The 18,576-nt window shown below is 36.3% G+C and overlaps 1 protein-coding gene across 3 annotated transcripts in view; it reads left to right on the forward strand.

The window, feature by feature from the left end:
* SASS6 (SAS-6 centriolar assembly protein) overlaps positions 1 to 18,576 on the forward strand; it is a 59,841-nt gene that overhangs the window by 19,642 nt on the left and 21,623 nt on the right. For all 3 annotated transcript variants that reach the window (XR_011649611.1, XM_023582575.3, XM_004471689.4), the window contains one exon: positions 16,307 to 16,498. Coding sequence is in view for 2 of the 3 variants with exons in the window: in XM_023582575.3 (XP_023438343.1) it covers positions 16,307 to 16,498 (192 nt within the window). In the remaining variant the exon portion in view is untranslated. The remainder of the gene's footprint in view (positions 1 to 16,306; positions 16,499 to 18,576) is intronic.

An 18,576-nucleotide genomic window follows, 5' to 3' on the forward strand; every position in this document is an offset into this window, starting at 1 on the left:
TCCATCATATAAATACACCAGTCTGTTTATCTTTCAGTTGATGGACACCTGGGTTGTTTCCAGCTTTTGGCAATTGTGAATTATGCTGCTATGAACATCGGTGTGTACATCTCCCAGTTCTTCTGGGTAAATACCCAGTAGTGGTATTGCTGGGTCTTGGGGCAAATGTATATTCATCTTTTTTTAGGAACTGCCAAATAGTCCTTCACAGTGGCTGTATCATTCTATCTTCCCACCAACAGTGAATAAGTGTGCCTATCTCTCCATATCCTCTCCAACACTTGCAGTTTTCTGTCTTTTTAATAGTGACCATTCTGATAGGTGTGAAATGATATCTCATTGTAGTTTTGATTTTCATTTCCTTAATTTGCTAGTGATGTTGAGTATTTTTCCATGTATTTTTTTGTCATTTGTGTTTCTTCTTTGGGCAAGTGTCTTTTAAGTCTTTTGCCCATTGTTTAATTGGGTGCTTTGGCTTTTTATTGTGGAGTTGTAGCATTTCTATATATATCATGGATATTAAACCCTTATTGGACTTGTAATTTCCAAATATTTTTGCCCATTCAGTCTGCTGCCTTTTTACGCTTTTGAGAAAGTTCTGTGAGATGCAAGTGTTTAATTTTGAGGAGGTCCCATTTATCTGTTTTTTTCTTTGGTTGCATGTGCCTTGGGTGTGAGGTCCAAGAAACTATTCCCAGTTGCTGAGAGTAGGGAGAGGTAAGAAGAGATACAATGTGGGGGCATTTTTAGGACTTGGAGTTGTCCTGGGTGGTACTGCAGGTACAGATGCTGGACATTGTATGTTTTGCTGTGGTCCACTGGGCAGACTGGGGGAGAGTGTAAACTATAGCGTAAACCATTATCCATGTGGTGCAGCAGTGCTCCAAAATGTATTCACCAAATGCAGTGAATGTCCCGTGATGATGAAAGAGGTTGTTGGTGGGGGAGAAGCGTGGGGAGAAGGGTGGGGGATATATGGGGACGTCTTATATTTCTTGAATATAACATTTTAAAAAAATAGGAGAAAAACAAAAACAAAAAGAAACTACCACCTCCCACAAGGTCTTTAAGATGTGTCCCTACATTTTCTTCTAGTAGTTTTAGGTCCTGGCTTTTATATTTAGGTCTTTGGTCCATTCTGAGTTGATTCTTGTATAGAGAGTGTCATTCTTTTGGTTATGGATATCCGGTTCTCCTGGCACCATTTGTTGAAGAGACTATTTTGTCCTGCCAACATGGACATGATGGGTTTCTTAAAATCCAGTTGGCCATAGAGGTGAGGGTTTATTTCATTCTCTTCCAGTGTTTGATGTATCTATCTTTATGTCAGTACCATGCTGTTTTGAGTATGGTAGCTTTATAATATGTTTCAAGGTCAGGCTGTGAAATTCCTCCTATGTTGCCCTTCTTTTTTAGGATGCTTTTGGCTATTCGGGTACACTTTCCCTTCCAAATGAATTTGGTAATTGCACTTTCTTATTTCTGTAAAATAGGCTGTTGGAATTTTTATTGGTATTACTTGAATCTATAAATCAGTTTGGGTAGGATTGACATCTTCATGGTATTTAGTCTTCCAGTCTGTGAACACGGAATGCCTTTCCATTTGTTTAGATCTTCACTGATTTCTTTTAGCATTGTTTTGTAGATTTCTGCATATCTGTCCTGTACCTCTTTGGTTAATTTGATTCCTAGGTATTTGAGTCTTTTTAGTGCTATTGGAAGTGGATTTTTCCCTCCTGATTTCCTCCTTAGATTGTACAGAAATATTATTGATTTTTGCATGTTGGTCTTACATTCTGCCACTTTGCTGAACTCATTCATTAGCTCAAGTAGCTTTGTCATAGACATTTCAGAATTTTCTGAATATGGTTTTATGTCATCCACAAATACAGTTTTACTTCCTCTTTTCCTATTTGGGTGCTTTTAATTTTTTTTCTTGAGTAAGTGCTCTAGCTAGAACATCTAGTACAGTGTTCAATAACAATGGTAACTGTGGACATCCTTGGCTTTTTCCTGATCTTAGAGGGAAGCTTTTAACCCTTCCCCATTGAGTACCACCCTTCTATACCTAACTGTCAAAGTGTTGTATTTTTTTTAAGAATTTATTTATTTTTCCCTAACCCCTCATGCTTTGCACTTGCTGTGTCTGTTCTTCCTTGTTTCTTTAGGAGGCACTGGGAATGGAACCCAGGACTTCTGATGTGGGTGGTAGGTGACTAAGTGCTTGAGCCACTTCCATTCCCTGCTTTGTTGTGTCTCTCATTATGTTTTTCTTCTTGTGTCTCTTGTATCATCTTGTTGCATTAGCTTTCTGCACCTGCCTATTGTGCCAGCTGGTTATCTTCTTTAGGAGGCACCTGGAACCAAACTTGGGACCTCTCATATGGTGATGGAAACTCAGTTTCTTGAGCCACACCTGCTTCCTCAAAATGTTTTTATCAAGAAAGATTGCTGGGGGATGTGGATTTGACTCAACTGGTAGAGCGTCCGCCTACCACATGGAAGGTCCAGGGTTTAAACCTAGGGCTGCCTGACCTGTGTGGTGAGCTGGCCAACGCGCAGTGCTGATGTGCGTAAGGAGTGCCATGCCGTGAAGGGGTATCCCCCATGTAGGGGAGCCCCATGCACAAGGAGTGTGCCCTGTAAGGAAAGCCGCCCCGTGCAGTGAAAGCGCAGCCTGCCCAGGACTGACACCGCACACACACGGAGAACTAACGCAGCAAGATGATGCAACAAAAAGAGACACAGATGCCCGGTGTTGCTGATAAGAATGCAAGTGAACAAAGAAGAACACACAGCGAATGGATATAGAGAGCAAACAGTGGGGGCGGGGCAGGGGGGGAGAGAAAGAAATAAAATAGTGAAAAAAACAAAAAGATTGCTGGGGGAAGTGGATGGGGCTTAGACAGTTGAGAGCTTGCTTCCCACATGGTAGGTCCTGGGTTTGGTCCCTGACATCTCCCAAAACAAACAAACAAACAAAAAAAACAAGCAGCAAACAAACGAAAAAAACATTTCAGGTTTGCCTATGTGGCTCAGTGATGAAGCTCTGGCTTTCCATATATGAAGTCTGGGATTCAGTCCCTGGCTCCAGAACCTCAAAAATAAAAATAAAAAAAAGTCCCTGGGTTTTGTTGAGTGCTTTTCTACATTGATTGAGATGATCATACAGTTTTTTTCCCTTCAATTTGTTAATGTGATGTATTATGTTAATTGATTTTCTTTTGAACCACCCTTGCATACCAGGAATAAACACCACTCGATTGTGGTGTATAATTCTTTTAATATGTTGTTGGATTCTATTTGCAAGTATTTTGTTGATTATTTTTACATCTATGCTCATTAGAGAGATTGGTCTATAATTTTCTTTTCTTGTAGTATCTTTATCTGACTTTGGTATTAGGGTGATGCTGGCTTCATAAAATGTTGGTAATTTTCCCTCCTTTTCAATTTTTTGGAAGACTTTAAACAGGATTGTTATTAATTTTCTTGAAATGCTTGGTAGAATTCACTTGTGAAGCCATCTGTTCCTGGACTTTTCTTTCTTGGGAGATTTTTGATGAGTGTTTCAATCTCTTTAAATGTAATTGGCTTAAGTTCCTGCATTTCTTACAGCGTCATTGTAGGTTATTTGTGCATTTCTAGGATTTTGTTCATTTTATCTAGGTTGTCTAGTTTGTTGGCATACAGTTCTCATAATATCCTCTTATAATCCTTTTTATTTCTGTGGGGTCAGTTGTAACTTCGACCTTTTCATTTCTGATTGTGTTTATTTGAATCTTCTCTTTTTCTTCGTTAGTTCAGCTAGTTGTTTGTCAATTTTATTGATCTTCTCAAAGAACCAGTTTTTGTTTTTGTTCTCTATTTCATTTATTTCTGCTCTAATCTTTATTATTTCTTTCCTTCTGCTTGCTTTGGGGTTGGTTTGCTGTTCTCTTTCTCGTTTCTCCAGTTGTTCAATTAGATTTTTGATTTTAGCTCTTTTTAATATAGGTGTTTAGAGCTATAAATTTCCCTCTCAAGACTGCCTTCACTGTATCCTGTAAGTTTTAATAAGTTGTATTCCTGTTTTCATTTGTATCAATATATTTACTGATTTCACTTGCAATATCTTCTTTGACCCACTAATTCTATAGGAGTGTGTTTAGCTTCCACAGCTTTGCTAATTTTCTTCTTTCCTGTCTATTTTTGATTTCCAGTTTCATTCCATTATGATCTGAGATGGTGCTTTGTATAATTTATATCTTTTTATATTTAGTGTTGTGTAATGACCTAACATGTGGACTCTCCTGGAGAAAGACCCATGGACCCTTGAGTAGAATGTATAATGCATTGAGTTTGGGTCCTGTGTTCTGATATGTCTTTTAAGTCTAGCTCATTTACCATATTGTTCAAGTTCTCTGTTTCTTTGTTGATTTTCTGACTAGTCCTATTTAATGATGTGACTTGTGTGTTGAAGTCTCCAAGTATTATTTAGAGATGTTTATTTCTCCCTTTAGTTTTGCCAGAGTTTGCCTCATGTATTTTGGGGCATTCTGGTTAGGTGCATAGATATTTATGACTGCTATTTCTTCCTGGTGGATTGTTCCTATTATTAACATAAAGTGGTTTTCTGTATCTCTTTTAACTTTTTTGCAATTAAGGTCTGTTTGTCCGATATTAGTATAGCTAATCCCTGGCTCTTCTTTGGTTACTATGTGGAGTATCTAACCTTTCACTTTCAGTCGTTTTGTATCCCTGGGTCTAAGGTGAGTCTCTTGTAGGCAGCATATGGAAGACTCATGTTTTTTTTTTTATCCATTCTTCAGCCTGTATCTTTTGATTGGGGAGCTTAATCTATTCATATTCAGTGATATTACTGTAAGTGCATTATTTACATCCACCATTTTATTCTTTGGTTTTCATGTCATGTCTTGTTTTTTGTCTGTCTTTTTACTCTTTTGATTACCCTTTCTGCTATTCTTTCTTGTATAGTGTTCTCCAGGCCTCTCTTTCCTGTCTTTTTCTTTCAGACTGTAAGACTTACTTTAATATGTCCTGAAAAGGTGGGTTTTTTCTTATGAACTCTCTTAACTTCTGTTTGTGAATCTTTTAAACTCACCTTCATATTTGATGGACAATTTTCCTGGATAAAGGTTTTCTCCTTTAGTATCCTAATTGTATCATACCACTGTCTTCTCACTTCCATGTCTCATGAGAAATCTGCACTAAGTCTTACTGGGCGTCCCCTGTATGTGATGGTTTGCTTCTCCCTTGCTGCTCTCAGAATTTTCTCTTTATCTTGATGTTTGACATTCTTAGTATGTGTCTTGGAGTAGGTCTATTCAGATTTACTGTGATTGGGGTACACTGCACTTCTTGGATATGTAAGTGCATTTCTTTTGTGAGAGTTGGCAAATTTTCACCTATTTCCTCAAATACTCTTTCTGCCCCTTTTTCCTTCTTTTCTTCTGGAACTCCCATGACATGTATTTTGTTGCATTTCATGTTGTTATTCAACTTACTGACTCCTTGCTCTGTTTTTTCCTTTTTTTCTCTCTCTGTTCTTTTCTGTCTTCCATTTCAGCTGCTCTGTCTTCTGTAATACTTATTCTTTGCTCTGTCATTTCGAGTCGGCTGTTGTGTACCTCTATTGTGTTTTTTATCACATCTATCTTGTCTTTTAGTCACATGAGTTCTGTCAATTTTTTTATTCGTGTTTTCACATTCTTTTTTGTGCTTGCTCAATGTCTTCATGATGTCTTTTATCTCTTTGCCCATATTGTCTTTCAACTCATTAATTTGATTTTGGAAATGTGTGTACATCTCATTGGTTAGTTGTCTCAAATCCTGTCCCTCTTCTGGGGCTTTGATACATTCCTTTTCTTAGGCCATTTCTTCTGTTTTCTTAGTATGGCTTGTAATATTTTGCTGAGGTCTAGGCATCTGATTAGGGTGTTGAGTTTACTCAGATGCTCGATTTCTCTCTCTTTAGTATGGTTTTAGTAGTGGGTGTCTGTGTGTTATTGCTAGTCTTTGATTTTTGGTTCAGCCTGTTCTGGGTCTTTAGGATTGTTCCAGTTAGTTGCTCGAGCTTGAGCCCTGGGCTCAGTATTGGATTGCAGACCTACTTCCTAGGGCCTTGGGGAGGGAACCTGTAAAGGCTGGAAAAAACCTCTCTTGCTTTTAATTTCCTCATGTGCACGTCTTTATTCTGCCAGCAGATAGCACTCTTTCACAGCCCTATCAGTTACAATGCTTGGTCAGAGTGTTTGCTGCAACCAGGACCAGATCATTGTGACAGAGGTTCCTGCCTGGAGTCTAAGTGCCTCATAGTTCAAACTTTTTCAGAGGCAATTCCCCAATCTTTGCTGGCAGCTCCCTCTCTTTCCCATTTAGGAAATAATTTCACTCCTTTCTGCATCCTCTGCAACTGGTCCCTGTCAGTAGAAAGGGAAATTTGGAGGGTCAGATCTCTTTAACCCATAATAGCATGGTCCTCGCTGGTCTGGAAGGGCTTGTGGGACACAACAGACTAAATTTGCCAGCATTTGCATCTATGCCTTTTAACTTACATTGAGTGGATTTGGCACCCTTGTCAAAATCAACTGGATATAGATGAGAGTTTGTTTCTTTATTCTCAATTCTATCTCATTGGTCTCTGTGTTTATCATTATGCCATTAACACACTGATTTGATTATTGTAACTTTGTGTTAAGTTTTTAAACTGGTAAGTATAAATCCTCCAACACAGTTCTTTTTCAGAAATTATTTTGGCTATTGGGCCCTTTGTAATTACATCTGAATTTGAGGATTAACTTTTCTGTTTCTGCCAATTAGGCTGTAGGAATTTTGATATGGATTGCTGTGGGTAGTATTCATATCTTAACAATATTACGCCTTCCAATCCATCAACATGGGATATCTTTCCATTTATTTAGGTTGTCTTCAATTTCTTTTCAGTAATGTTTTGTTGTTTCTAGTATACACAACTTTTACCTGCCTGGTTAAATCTATTCCTTGATATTTTATTATTTAGGAACTATTGTAAATGGAGTTTTCTCCTAATTTTATTTTCAGATTGTTCATCGCTGGTGTGTTGAAACAATTGATTTTTGTTGTTGATCTTGTTATTACTTTTCTGACTTCTATCATCATTGATTAATTTTGTCTGTTCTTGAACTTCACATAATTGAAATCATATAGTATATAGTTGTTTATTTGTGTCTGGATTCCTTTACTCAGCATAATATTTCTGAGATTCAATTATGTTCTTATGTATTTCTTTTTATCGCTGTGTAGTAATCTACTATATGAGTACACCCTAACGTGTTTATCTGTTTTCCTGTTTACAGGCATTTGGATATATGTCTAGGAGTAGAGTGATTGAGTTCTAGGATAGGCATATGTTTATCTTTAGTAGAAACTGCAAGAATCTTTTCGTGAGTATACCAGTTTACACTGCCATTCCAGTTTTGTGTAATAGTATCTCATAATGATGTGGAACCCTTTCATATGCATATTGACCTCTTAGTTATTTTCTTATGAAATGTCCATTTAGGTCTTTGACTCATTATAAAATTGGATATTCAGGGAGCAGGTGTAGCTCATTGGTTGAACACTTGCTTTCCATATATGAGGTCCTGGGCTCAATCCCCAGTACCTTTTGAAAAACATATTTTTAAAAAATTAGCATTTTCTTATTGATTTGTGAGAACTCTTTATGTATTCTGGACAGGAGGCTTTGTGAGATACATGCATTGTAAATGTCTTCTCTCTGGCTTGCCTTTTCCTTTCTTAATGTTATAAATTAAGGATATTAACCTTTTATTTATTATATATATTATAAACCTTTTCTGTCAACCTGTCCTTTTCCATTTACCAGTATCTTTTGTCACATTCAGTTATTTTTATTTAAATGCCATAAAATCTGTCAATCTTTGTTGATGTGGAAGGAGTGGCGGGGAGTGGGGTAAATGGGAACCTCATATATTTAACGTTTTGAATGATCTATGAATCTTTAAAAAAAAAAGAATAAAAAATCTGTCAATCTTTTCTTATATGGCTTAAGGTGTCATTTCATGTTTTGAAAGCTTTTGACACTCTATTTATCTTGTTCTATGTAGTTCTTTTTGTCTATTTAGAATGTATTTTTGTGTAGTAAAGTGTGAGGTAGGAATTTTTTGCCATATAGTCAGTTGTTCCAATACCATCATTCCCCAATGATTTAAAATACCACCCCTATTATATACTAAATTCCTTTATGTGCTTTGATTTTTTTCTGGAATTTTGAGGAGAACTGATACCTTCTGGAATTTACTCACCCAGTAATATGATATATCTCTCCATATATTCAGATCTTATTTCTTTAAAACACGTGTATTATTCTGCCAAAAGGAGTGCTGATGTAAAGTACTGGAAATTTGTTGGCTTTTATAAAGGGTATTTATTTGGGGTAAAAGTTAATAGTTATAAGGCCCTGAAGAGTCCACCTCAAGACTGCTTTCTCACCAAAGTCAGTTGCCATGTGTTGAAGCAAGATGGCGGGAGATCTCTGCCTGGTCTCTCAGGCCTTCTCAGCTACTCAACTGCACTGTTCTCTTCAGCTACACACCATCAGTCAAAGGGCTAATCTCTTTTCCCCAGGCTTTTGCTGTTTGAGCCTTCTCCTTTCTGTCTAATGGCAGAACCAAAATGACCAAACTCTCTCCTCTTCTGTATATCTTCTTGAGTGAGTGTCTGTTTATATCAGCCTGTTAAGGGGGCAGGGACTCAGTGTCAGTCAGGACCTGCAGATGGCGAATCAAAGTCCTAAATTGATTCTATTAACTCAACTTAAGACCTTTGAGTTTAATTTAATAAAAGGGTATCACACCCAGAGGACCAGACCAATTTACAAGCATAATCTTTCTTTTTTTTGGAATTCACAAAAATAATCTCAAACTGCCACAACAGGTTTGTAGTTTACTCTCTATTTCTGTCCCTGCTTCTCTTCCTTCCTCCTTCCTCCTTCCCTCTCTTCTTTTTTTTTATTTTACTGTTGTTCTTAGGAATTTTACAGGTGTTTGCTCTTTAAATGGAACCATGTATCCCCTCCTGTCGCAATTATAATTTCTAATTGTTTAATGCTGGTGTATATTCATGTCACATCCAGCCACTGTACTACACTTACAGATTATTTCTAATAGTTTTGGAGTTGATTATCTTAGATTTTCCAGATAGATGTATAAACTGAAAAACGGTGATTTGTCTCTTCGTAAGATTTGTGTCTTTTTTGCTGTTGTATTATAGAAAAGTGCTAAATAATTGTGAATGTCCTTGTCTTATTCTGGCTCTTTTTGGTAAATGACTAAAATATCTCACCCTACATAGCGATGTTTACTCTATACTTGAAAAGTTTTCTTCTCTTTAATCTAAAGAGTGCCATATTAGATCAAATGGGCATCTAACTGAATAATCATAATTTTTCCCTTTAATTAAGTAATAATTTTAATAATAAATGTCCAAATGTGGAGCAATCTTTGAATTCATGGAATAATGCTTAAATAGTCACACAGATTTTTATTATCTTTTAGATCATTTTGTTAATGTTTTATTTAAGACATTTATATTTACATTAGTAAGTAAGATGGGACTGAGATTGCCCTTTTCCTTCCTCTTGTTCTGCTTATTAGAATTATGGACTATATACTATGATATTAGAATTATGTCACCTTCATTGAGTGAATGAAAACATTGTTTCTATGCTTTAGAATAGATAACAAGGAATTATCTGTTCTTTGAAGGCCTGATAAAATGAGCCTTTTAGCATCATTTGAATTTGGAGCCATTTTTGGGTGTTCATCTCTAAGTTCTTTTCCCATTTCTTCTATGATTATTGATCTGTTTAGAGTTTTTGCTTTTTCTTGTTTGCTTAATTTATATTTCCTTAAAAGCCATGTGTTTTATCTGTATGTTCAGAAGTGTTAATATAATATCATACACAATATTGTCTTTTTTTAAATCTCCATATCATTTCTTTTTATGTTCTTATTTTTGCATTTTGGTTTGTGTGTGTGTGTGTGAATCTTGGTGGTTTGTCTCTTCCAGTGTTTTTGAAGTGTGAGTTTTTTGTTTAATTAATTCAGTAGTGTTTTTTTCTGTTTCATTAGCTTTCTGTTTTTTTCTAATGATTCTTTTGGCTCTATTTTCAAACAAGTTAAGTTCTAAAAGTTTATTCACAGGTGCATTTGTTTATAACTTCTAAGTGACTGAGAAGTTTGTTCGTATTGTCCAGTGCATTTTCTAATAGGAATGTGAATCAGTCCTTTGGGGCTTGTTTCAGGCCAACTCTTCTCTTTATGCTGCTAGATCATCTCTGTGAGACAGTGATTCTAAAACTTTAGTGTGCATTAGAATTGCTTGGTAGGCGCATTAAAATGCAGACTGCTGGGCCCGGTCCTCTCAGTCTCTCAGTCGGTTAAGTCTGGAGTAGGGTACATGAATTTGATTTCCTAACAAGTTCTCGGGTGGATGTTGATTCTTCTGGTCTGAGAACCACACTGTGAGAACCTCTGCTATAGAGCACTGTTTTCCAAATTAGACTAATTTTGTGTCTATATAAAAATGTGTTGAGACAGATAAATTGTGCCCTCCCATTTCTGATAATTACCACAAATATCACAGGGAATACTTTAGCAACTATATTATCTGCACATGTCACTTTTCTACTCAAATGGATGATAAACCTGTGTCACCATCTTTGCATTAGAGTATTTGAAAAGTGGGAGCAAATTGGAATCTTTCATACTTTGTCTCTTTTCCTTTATATTTATACTTAATCCTTATGTGTTCATTAGATCCTTATTTTTTAAATATTTATTTATCCTCCTCTCCCCAGTTGTTTGCCCTAACTGTCTGCTCTTTGGCCATTCACTTTGTGCTCTCTGTGTCTGCTGCTTATCTTATTTCTTTTTTTCTTTTCCTCACTCACAGCATTTATTTTTTTAAAGATACTTAGATTACATAAATATTACATAAAAAATGTAGGGATTCCCATATGCCCTACTCCCTATCCCTCCCATACTTGCCCACATTAACAACATCCTTCCTTATTGTGGTACATTTGTTACAATTGATGAACACATATTGGAGCATTGCCGGTAAGTATGGATTATAGTTTACATTATAGTTTACACTCTCTCCCATGCATTTTTGTAAGTCATGACAAGATACATAATGGCTAGTATCTGTCAGTGCAGCATCATTCAAGACAATTCCAATGTCCAAAAAATGCCACCATATTACACCTTTTTTTTTAAGATACTTAATTTACATAAATGTTACATAAAAATGTAGGGGAGTCCCTTATGCCTGCTCCACACACTTCCCACATTTTGCCACATTAACAGCATCCTTCATTAGTGTGGTACATTCACTGCAGTTGATGAACACGTTTTGGAGCATTGCCACTAAGCCTGGATTAAAGTTTACATTGTAGTTTACACTCTCCCACCCAATTCTGTAGGTTATGGCAAGATATATAATGGGCTGTATCTGCACTTGTAGTGTCATTCAGGACAATTCCCAAGTCCTGAAAATGCCCCCAAATTATACCTATTTTTCCCTTTCCCCTCCCCCCTTAGAACTTTCGTGGCCTCTGCCTCCACATAAATGGTATAATTTTTTCCATTGCTAGAATCACAATAAGTCTATAGTAGAATACTGGTAAGTATACTTTATTCCATCATTCATTCCCCATCCTGACTCTTGCTCTGTGGGTCTGCTCAATTTACTTAATTCATGTCAGTAAGATCATGTAATAGTTGTCCTTCAGTTCCTGGCTGCTTCACTCAACATAAGGTCCTCAAGATTCACCTGTGTTATCCCGTGTGTTAATACTGTATTTCTTTTTACAGCTGAGTAATGTTCCATTGTATGTATATAACACAATTTGTTCATCTATCTGTCTCTTGAAGGGCATTTGGGTTGATTCTACCTTTTGGCAATAGTGACTGAAGCCGCTATGAACATTGGTGTACATGTATCTGTTTGTGTCCTTGCTTTCAATCTTCTGGATATATACCAAGCAATGGGATTGCTGGATCATATGGCACTTCTATAGTTAGTTTTCTGAGGAACTGCCAAACTGTTTTCCACAATGGCTGCACCATTCTACATTCCCACCAGCAGTGGATAAGGGTTCCCATTCCTCCACATCCTCTCCGACACTTGTAGCCCTCTTCTTTATTTTTTAATAGGCACTAGTCTAATGGGTGTAAGATGATACCTTATTGTAATTTTGATTTGCATTTCCCTAATATCTACTGATGTTGAGCATCTTTTCATGTGTTTTTTAGCTATTTGTATTTCTTCTTTGGAGAAGTGTCTGTTGAAATCACTTGCCCATTTTTTAAATGGGTTTGTCTTTTTATTTTTGAGGTAGAAGATTTATTCATATATGCTGGATAGTAGGCCTCTATCAGATATATGGTTACCAAATGTTTTCTCCCATTGGGTAGCCTGCCTTTTTCACTTTATTGACAAACTCCTTTGAGGTGCAAAAGTTTTTAATTTTGAGAAGTTCCATTTATCTATTTTTTCTTTCATTGCTCCTGCTTTGGGTGTGAAGTTCATGAAACCATTTCCTATTATAAGACCCTATAGATGCTTCCCTATATTATCTCCCAAGGTCTTTATGGCCTTGTCTCTTATATTTAGATCTTTGATCCATCTTGAGTTAATATTTGTATTAGGTGTGAGACTTGAAAGATTCAGATTTGAATCTTTCACACTTTGTCTCCTTTTCTTTATATTTATACTTATTCCTTATGTGTTCATCATGTTTTTATTTTTTAATTTTTTAAAAGATTTATTTTTCCCTCCCCCATTGTGTCTGCTCTCTGTGTCCATTTACTATGTGCTCCCTGTGTTTGCTCATCTTTTCTTTAGGAGGTGGCAGGAACCGAACCTGTGGGACCTCTCGTGCGAGAGAGCGCTCAATTGCTTAAACCACTTCAGCCCCCTGCTTTGTTGTATCTCTCATTGTCTTTCTTCTTTGTGTTTCCTTGTTTTATTATCTTGTTGTGTCAGCTCGCTGCGCCTGCCCGTCACACAGCTCGCTTGCTTGCTCTTCTTCTCCAGGAGGCACGGGGAACCAAACCCTTGATCTCCTAAGTGGTAGGCGGGAGCTAAATCGCTTGAGCCATATCCGCTTCCCTTCATCCCTGCTTTTAAACAATATATTGAGTAGTAGTATTTATTTCTAAGTCCATTTCTCTTGTTTATAGTAGCTTTTTTTGTGAATTTAAGTTTCTAGCAGCAAGTAGAAATCACCCATCTTCATTTTATCTTATATATAAATTGCATATAACTTTCTTGATCTATGTATTTTCTTTCTCTCTTTACTTTTCTTCTGCTCATTCATATAATTTTCTCTTAATCTTTCTTTTCTAATTCTTATAAGTCCATCTCCAAGACATTTTTCTTGTCTTGTGTTTTAAAACTATTGTGTGCCCTTTTGATTAAAGCTCCTGTAGAATATTCTTTTGACAAATGTTACTTCTACAAATTCTCCTTTTCAGTTGGCCTCTATTACTTTTGCTATAATTTGAAACTATCCCTTTAAAAGTTATTTTTTCCTTCAGAATGGAGGTACATTTTTCTTATATACTTTTTCTAAAAATATTCAACTGATTCAGAAGTAGAATATGTAGAATATGTAAACTTTGTCATCTTATCCCTTATACTTAAATTTTTTTAAAAACGAAACTTCCCAGAGTTCTCATGATCACTGGGATAAAACTAGTTCTTCATTTTCATTGCCTTTAACTTCTGTTACATTTAGTATCTGATTACACTCTTCTCTACAGTTAGTATTTGTACCAGCTTGTTGTGTGGTTGTTTTTTTCTTTTGCGATTGCTTCTTCAATTTTTTCTTACAAAATTACAGTCTTTATACGGACTCTTTCCTGTTTATTTCTTTTGCCTCATTCTTTTCTCTTTTCCAATTTTTGAAAAATTAGGGAAAACCTAAAGTAGTAGTGTCAAATTCTCCAAGTATTTAATGAGAGACATACTCTCCTACACTAGTGGTAAGAATTTTTGATTGGGTATAACCTTTCTGGAAAGCAGTTTGGGAATTTGTAGCAAGCATTATAATTGTATATATTCTTCTGCCTAGTTGATCATAAGTAAACAATCTGCATTTTGGACATATGTATATGCACAAACATATTAATCATAGTATTTATAATTGTGAAAAATTGAACCTAAATATTCATAGTAGGGGTGACGTTAAATGAATTATGATATAGCCATAGTATGGCATACTGTACAGCTATCAAAGTATTTATAAAGTTTTTTAATGGTAGAAGAAGATATTAATGTTAAGGGAAGAAAAAGTGTTCAAAATTATATAAATAGCTTGGTCTTTATTTGAGAATTTTAAGTAGTGTGTACACATGTTATGAGTGATGTCAATGATGGTGTTGCTCAACAGATATTATTAAGACAGGTTTATAGTATAATTCAAAGAGGCACCAGAGATTACATAGTTAAAACCATGTTCAAATTTTATTATTGGTAAAATGTAACTACTAAGTATAAGATTGAGGTAATGAACAAAGCCTTGCTGGGGAGCTCAAGGGGTTGAGCGTCTACTTCTCACATGGGAGGTCCTGGATTTAGTTCCCAGTGCCTCCTAAAAACAAAAAAACAAACAACAAGCAAACAAATGAAAAAACCAACCCAGTGGAGCCGATGTGGTTCAGTGGTTGAACACTGGCTTCCCACATACAAGGTCTCAGGTTCAGTTCTCCACCCTGGTACCTCAAAACAAAACAAAACAAAACCTTACTGTTTTCACAATTCTAGCATTTTTTTTTTCATTATGAAAGTAAAGCATACTAATGGTAAAATACTGAAACACTATTATGTTGTTTAAAACAAAAAATCAAAGATCCTTACATTTCCCACCTCACTTTTTAATGCAGATAGTTTTTACTGGAGAAAAGTGGCACTCATTGGGACACGGAAACTGATGATTGTAGGCAGAAAGTTTATTGGGAAGTTCTCCCAATGGAGGGGGTCTGAAGAATGGACTTCAGCCGCCCCTGGAAGGGGGAATATGAATTTATGCAGTACTTTCTTAGGTGGGGAAATGATAGTGAGAGGGGGTCGAGGGTCTGAGTGAGGTTCAGGGGCCAATAGGAAGCCCTAGAGGCTAAAACTTTCCCTTGTATGGCTAGAGGGTAGTGTGTTAGGGAGTTATGTTTTCTTGGAATGCTGGAGGAGCTTGTGGTGCTTTGATCTAGAGGGGGTGAAGGTCTCTATCTCACTTTACTCCCATTTCCACATGGTTTCTTTGTTCAGCCATTGGGAAGTGCTGTGCTTTTAGGCACATAGACTGTGGGGAGGGGGCTTGTCTTTCCTCAATGCATGTCAGGGGAACTGAGTCACAGCTTGTTAATTTTTGTAAACCTAATGAGGGGGAACTTCTAACAGTTTTATTTATTTATTTATTTAAAGGAGTTACCCAGGATTGAACCCAGGACCCTCATGTGAAGCATGTGCTCAACCAATGAGCTAGAACTGCTTCCCTAGTTTTACACTATATACGCCATTTTATAATTTCCTGTTTTTACTTAATGATATATCATTCTTTTCCCCACCCCCTCATTGTTTGAACTTGCTGTGGGCTGTGTCTTCAGAGGTACTGGAAACTGAACTCAGGACCTCCAATGTGGGAGGGAGGTACCTAATCACTTGAGCCACTTCCGTTCCCTGCTTTGTTGCATCTCTCATTGTCTTTTCTTTTGTGTCTCTTGCCACATCAGCCTTCCACGCCTGCCCATCACGTCAGCTCTCTGTCATGTTCATTTTCTTTAGGCGACACTGGGAACCTCTGCTCCCTGCTTAGTTGTGTCTCTCATTATGTGTTTCTTCTTGTGTCTCTTGTGTCATCCTGTTGTGTTAGCTTGCCATGCCCGCCTATCACGCCAGCTCTCAGTCTTCTTTAGGAGGCACTGGGATCTGAACCACCGCCCTCCTCTCTGCCCCATGTGGTAGGTGGGAGCCCAGTTGCCTGAGTCACATCCACTTCCCCCATTACTTCTAAACACACGTAGGTTTAGGAGAAGCAGAAATTATGAACAAGATCATAGTGGTATGGTAAATTTGCCTTTGTTGACATTACTTTCCACTTCATAAATCCATAATTAAAAATAGACCTTCAAAACAGGGACACTTAGTAATTACAAAGAATAAGATTGTTCAAACCTTTACTACTTATTTTTATTTCTGTGTTTTTTTCCCTTGGATTTTGTACTATATTTTTATTGTATAATAGGCACAGGTTCAATATCAGCAACAGCATGAACAACAGAAAAAAGACTTAGAAATCCTCCACCAACGAAACATCCACCAGTTGCAAAATAGATTGTCTGAGTTAGAAACAACCAACAAAGACTTAACTGAAAGGAAATATAAAGGAGACTCCACTATCAGAGAACTTAAAGCAAAACTTTCTGGTGTTGAAGAGGTACTGAATGTTTTATTTTGTTTAGTGTTTTTTTGTTTTGTTTTGTTTTGTTTTTTCCCAGTTAAAAATTTAGTCTTTTGATCATTCTTACTTTATTGCTTGTATGGGTGGTGTTCTTTATGCTATGCAAGGTTATTTTTGTGCTACGGTGATCATTTCAGACAATGCAAAGGAAATCAAGAATCTGAAATTGCTCTGGGTAGTATTGGCATCTATACTGATAAAAAAGGTCTACTTCAGAATAAAACTAAGGTAAATGTGGGTATTTTTACTTAGGATGTGGAGGAGTAACTGACTGAGATAGCCCTCAGATTTTCAGTGTAAGTGCTATTCTTTCCCTCAGCCTATTCAACATATCAAACAACTATATGAAATTTAGTGCCAGTAATTGTAATAGCTAACATTTGCTGAGTACTTGCCATGTGATAGGCATTGTTTTAAGTGGTTACATATATTAGCTTGTTTAAGTCATAATTTTTTATGGTAGGCACTCTTGTTATCCCATTTTACAGATAATGAAACTAAGGCACAGAGAATGGAACCAGAGAGGTTAAATGACTTGAACAAGGTTACAGAGATAGTAAGTAGCAGCAGGATTGAAACCCATCTTTGTTTGCCTGTCTTCAGTACTACCTTATTCTTTCAGGCAAAAGAGGAATTTAAAAAGATCAGACTGTAGGGAAGCGGCTGTGGCTCAATCAGTTGGGCTCCTGTCTACCATATGGAAGGCCCTGGGTTCTTGTCCTGGGGCCTCCTTATGAAGGCAGTCTCGCCCACATGCCGGAGAAAGCTGCTGGCCTACAAGCGCCGTAGAGAGCCGACTTAGCAAGGTGACACAAAAAAAGGGAGATAAGTAAAAAAAAACAAAGAGAAGAGCATACAGCGAATAGACAGAGAGCAGAAAACAAGCAAGCCGCAAGGAGATAGGGGAATAAAGATAATAAATACACACAGAAGAACGTACAGTGAATGGACACAGAGAGCAAGCCACAAAGGGGGGGGGATAAAAAAAAAGATCAGACTGTAATGGCATATTCATTAATTGATGCTTTGATACTGTGATGTTAGAGTCCTTGTCTAGTATTCTTGTACATTGTTGTCATATGGGTTATCAGAAAATATATTTCTGTAGATTTTGCTAAGTATCATATTTAAATACTAAAGATCATCAGCTATTCTACCTCACAAGACTTCCTACTCTATTTAACTAGCTTATCATGTTTAGAAGCTTTTCATCTACATAGAACATTGGATGGTCTTAAATGCTTCTTTATATCACTATATGATTTCTTTTATCTCTCCCCTGAACCTGTATAATGTATAAACAGGGTGCTTCATTACACTGATTTTATTGAGTCTAACCAAATTGTTACTTTTAAAATTCACATAAGACTTTTGCAAATTATGAGTTCTGGGGATGAACTTTTTTTTAATAAATTATACTTTTTAGGTATCAGTGCCCTAAAAAAATACTTATTACCATTTATTGAGTATTGACTACCTACCAGGCAATATGCTAAGCAATTTACTTAATGTTTTATGAAGATTAAATGAAATAACTTATGAGATATTTATTAATATTTCTATTTTACAGAGAGACCTGAGATTTAGGAAGGTTAAGTACTTCCCAAGATCACAGTTAATGTAAGAGCCAGGATTTCAATTAAACTCTTTCTGACACTAAAGCTCATACTCTAAAACAAAACAAAACACTATAGGTATAATACTATAAAATTATTTTGTAAGTTTTTTGTTAAAAATGAAAACTATCTAGGAATACTATTTACTACACTTTTGTATATTAGCAACATTTTAGTTGGTATTAACTAATTGGAAAGTGATCACACTGTTCTAACTAGAATTTTTTAAAATTTTTTTTTTAAGCTCCAAAAGGAAAAGTCCCATACCCTTTTATATACCAGTATTGTTAACCCTTAGAATTGATATTGTATCTTCTTTGCCATGGTTGCAAAAATATTAGAATATTATTACCTTTAGTCTGTAAGTTACATTAGTTGTATTTTTCCCATGTATCACCATATTCTTAACACCTTGTAATGGAAGAATATCTTCTATTT

The sequence above is a fragment of the Dasypus novemcinctus genome, chromosome 9, assembly GCF_030445035.2.
Source record: "Dasypus novemcinctus isolate mDasNov1 chromosome 9, mDasNov1.1.hap2, whole genome shotgun sequence".
NCBI lineage: Eukaryota > Metazoa > Chordata > Mammalia > Cingulata > Dasypodidae > Dasypus > Dasypus novemcinctus.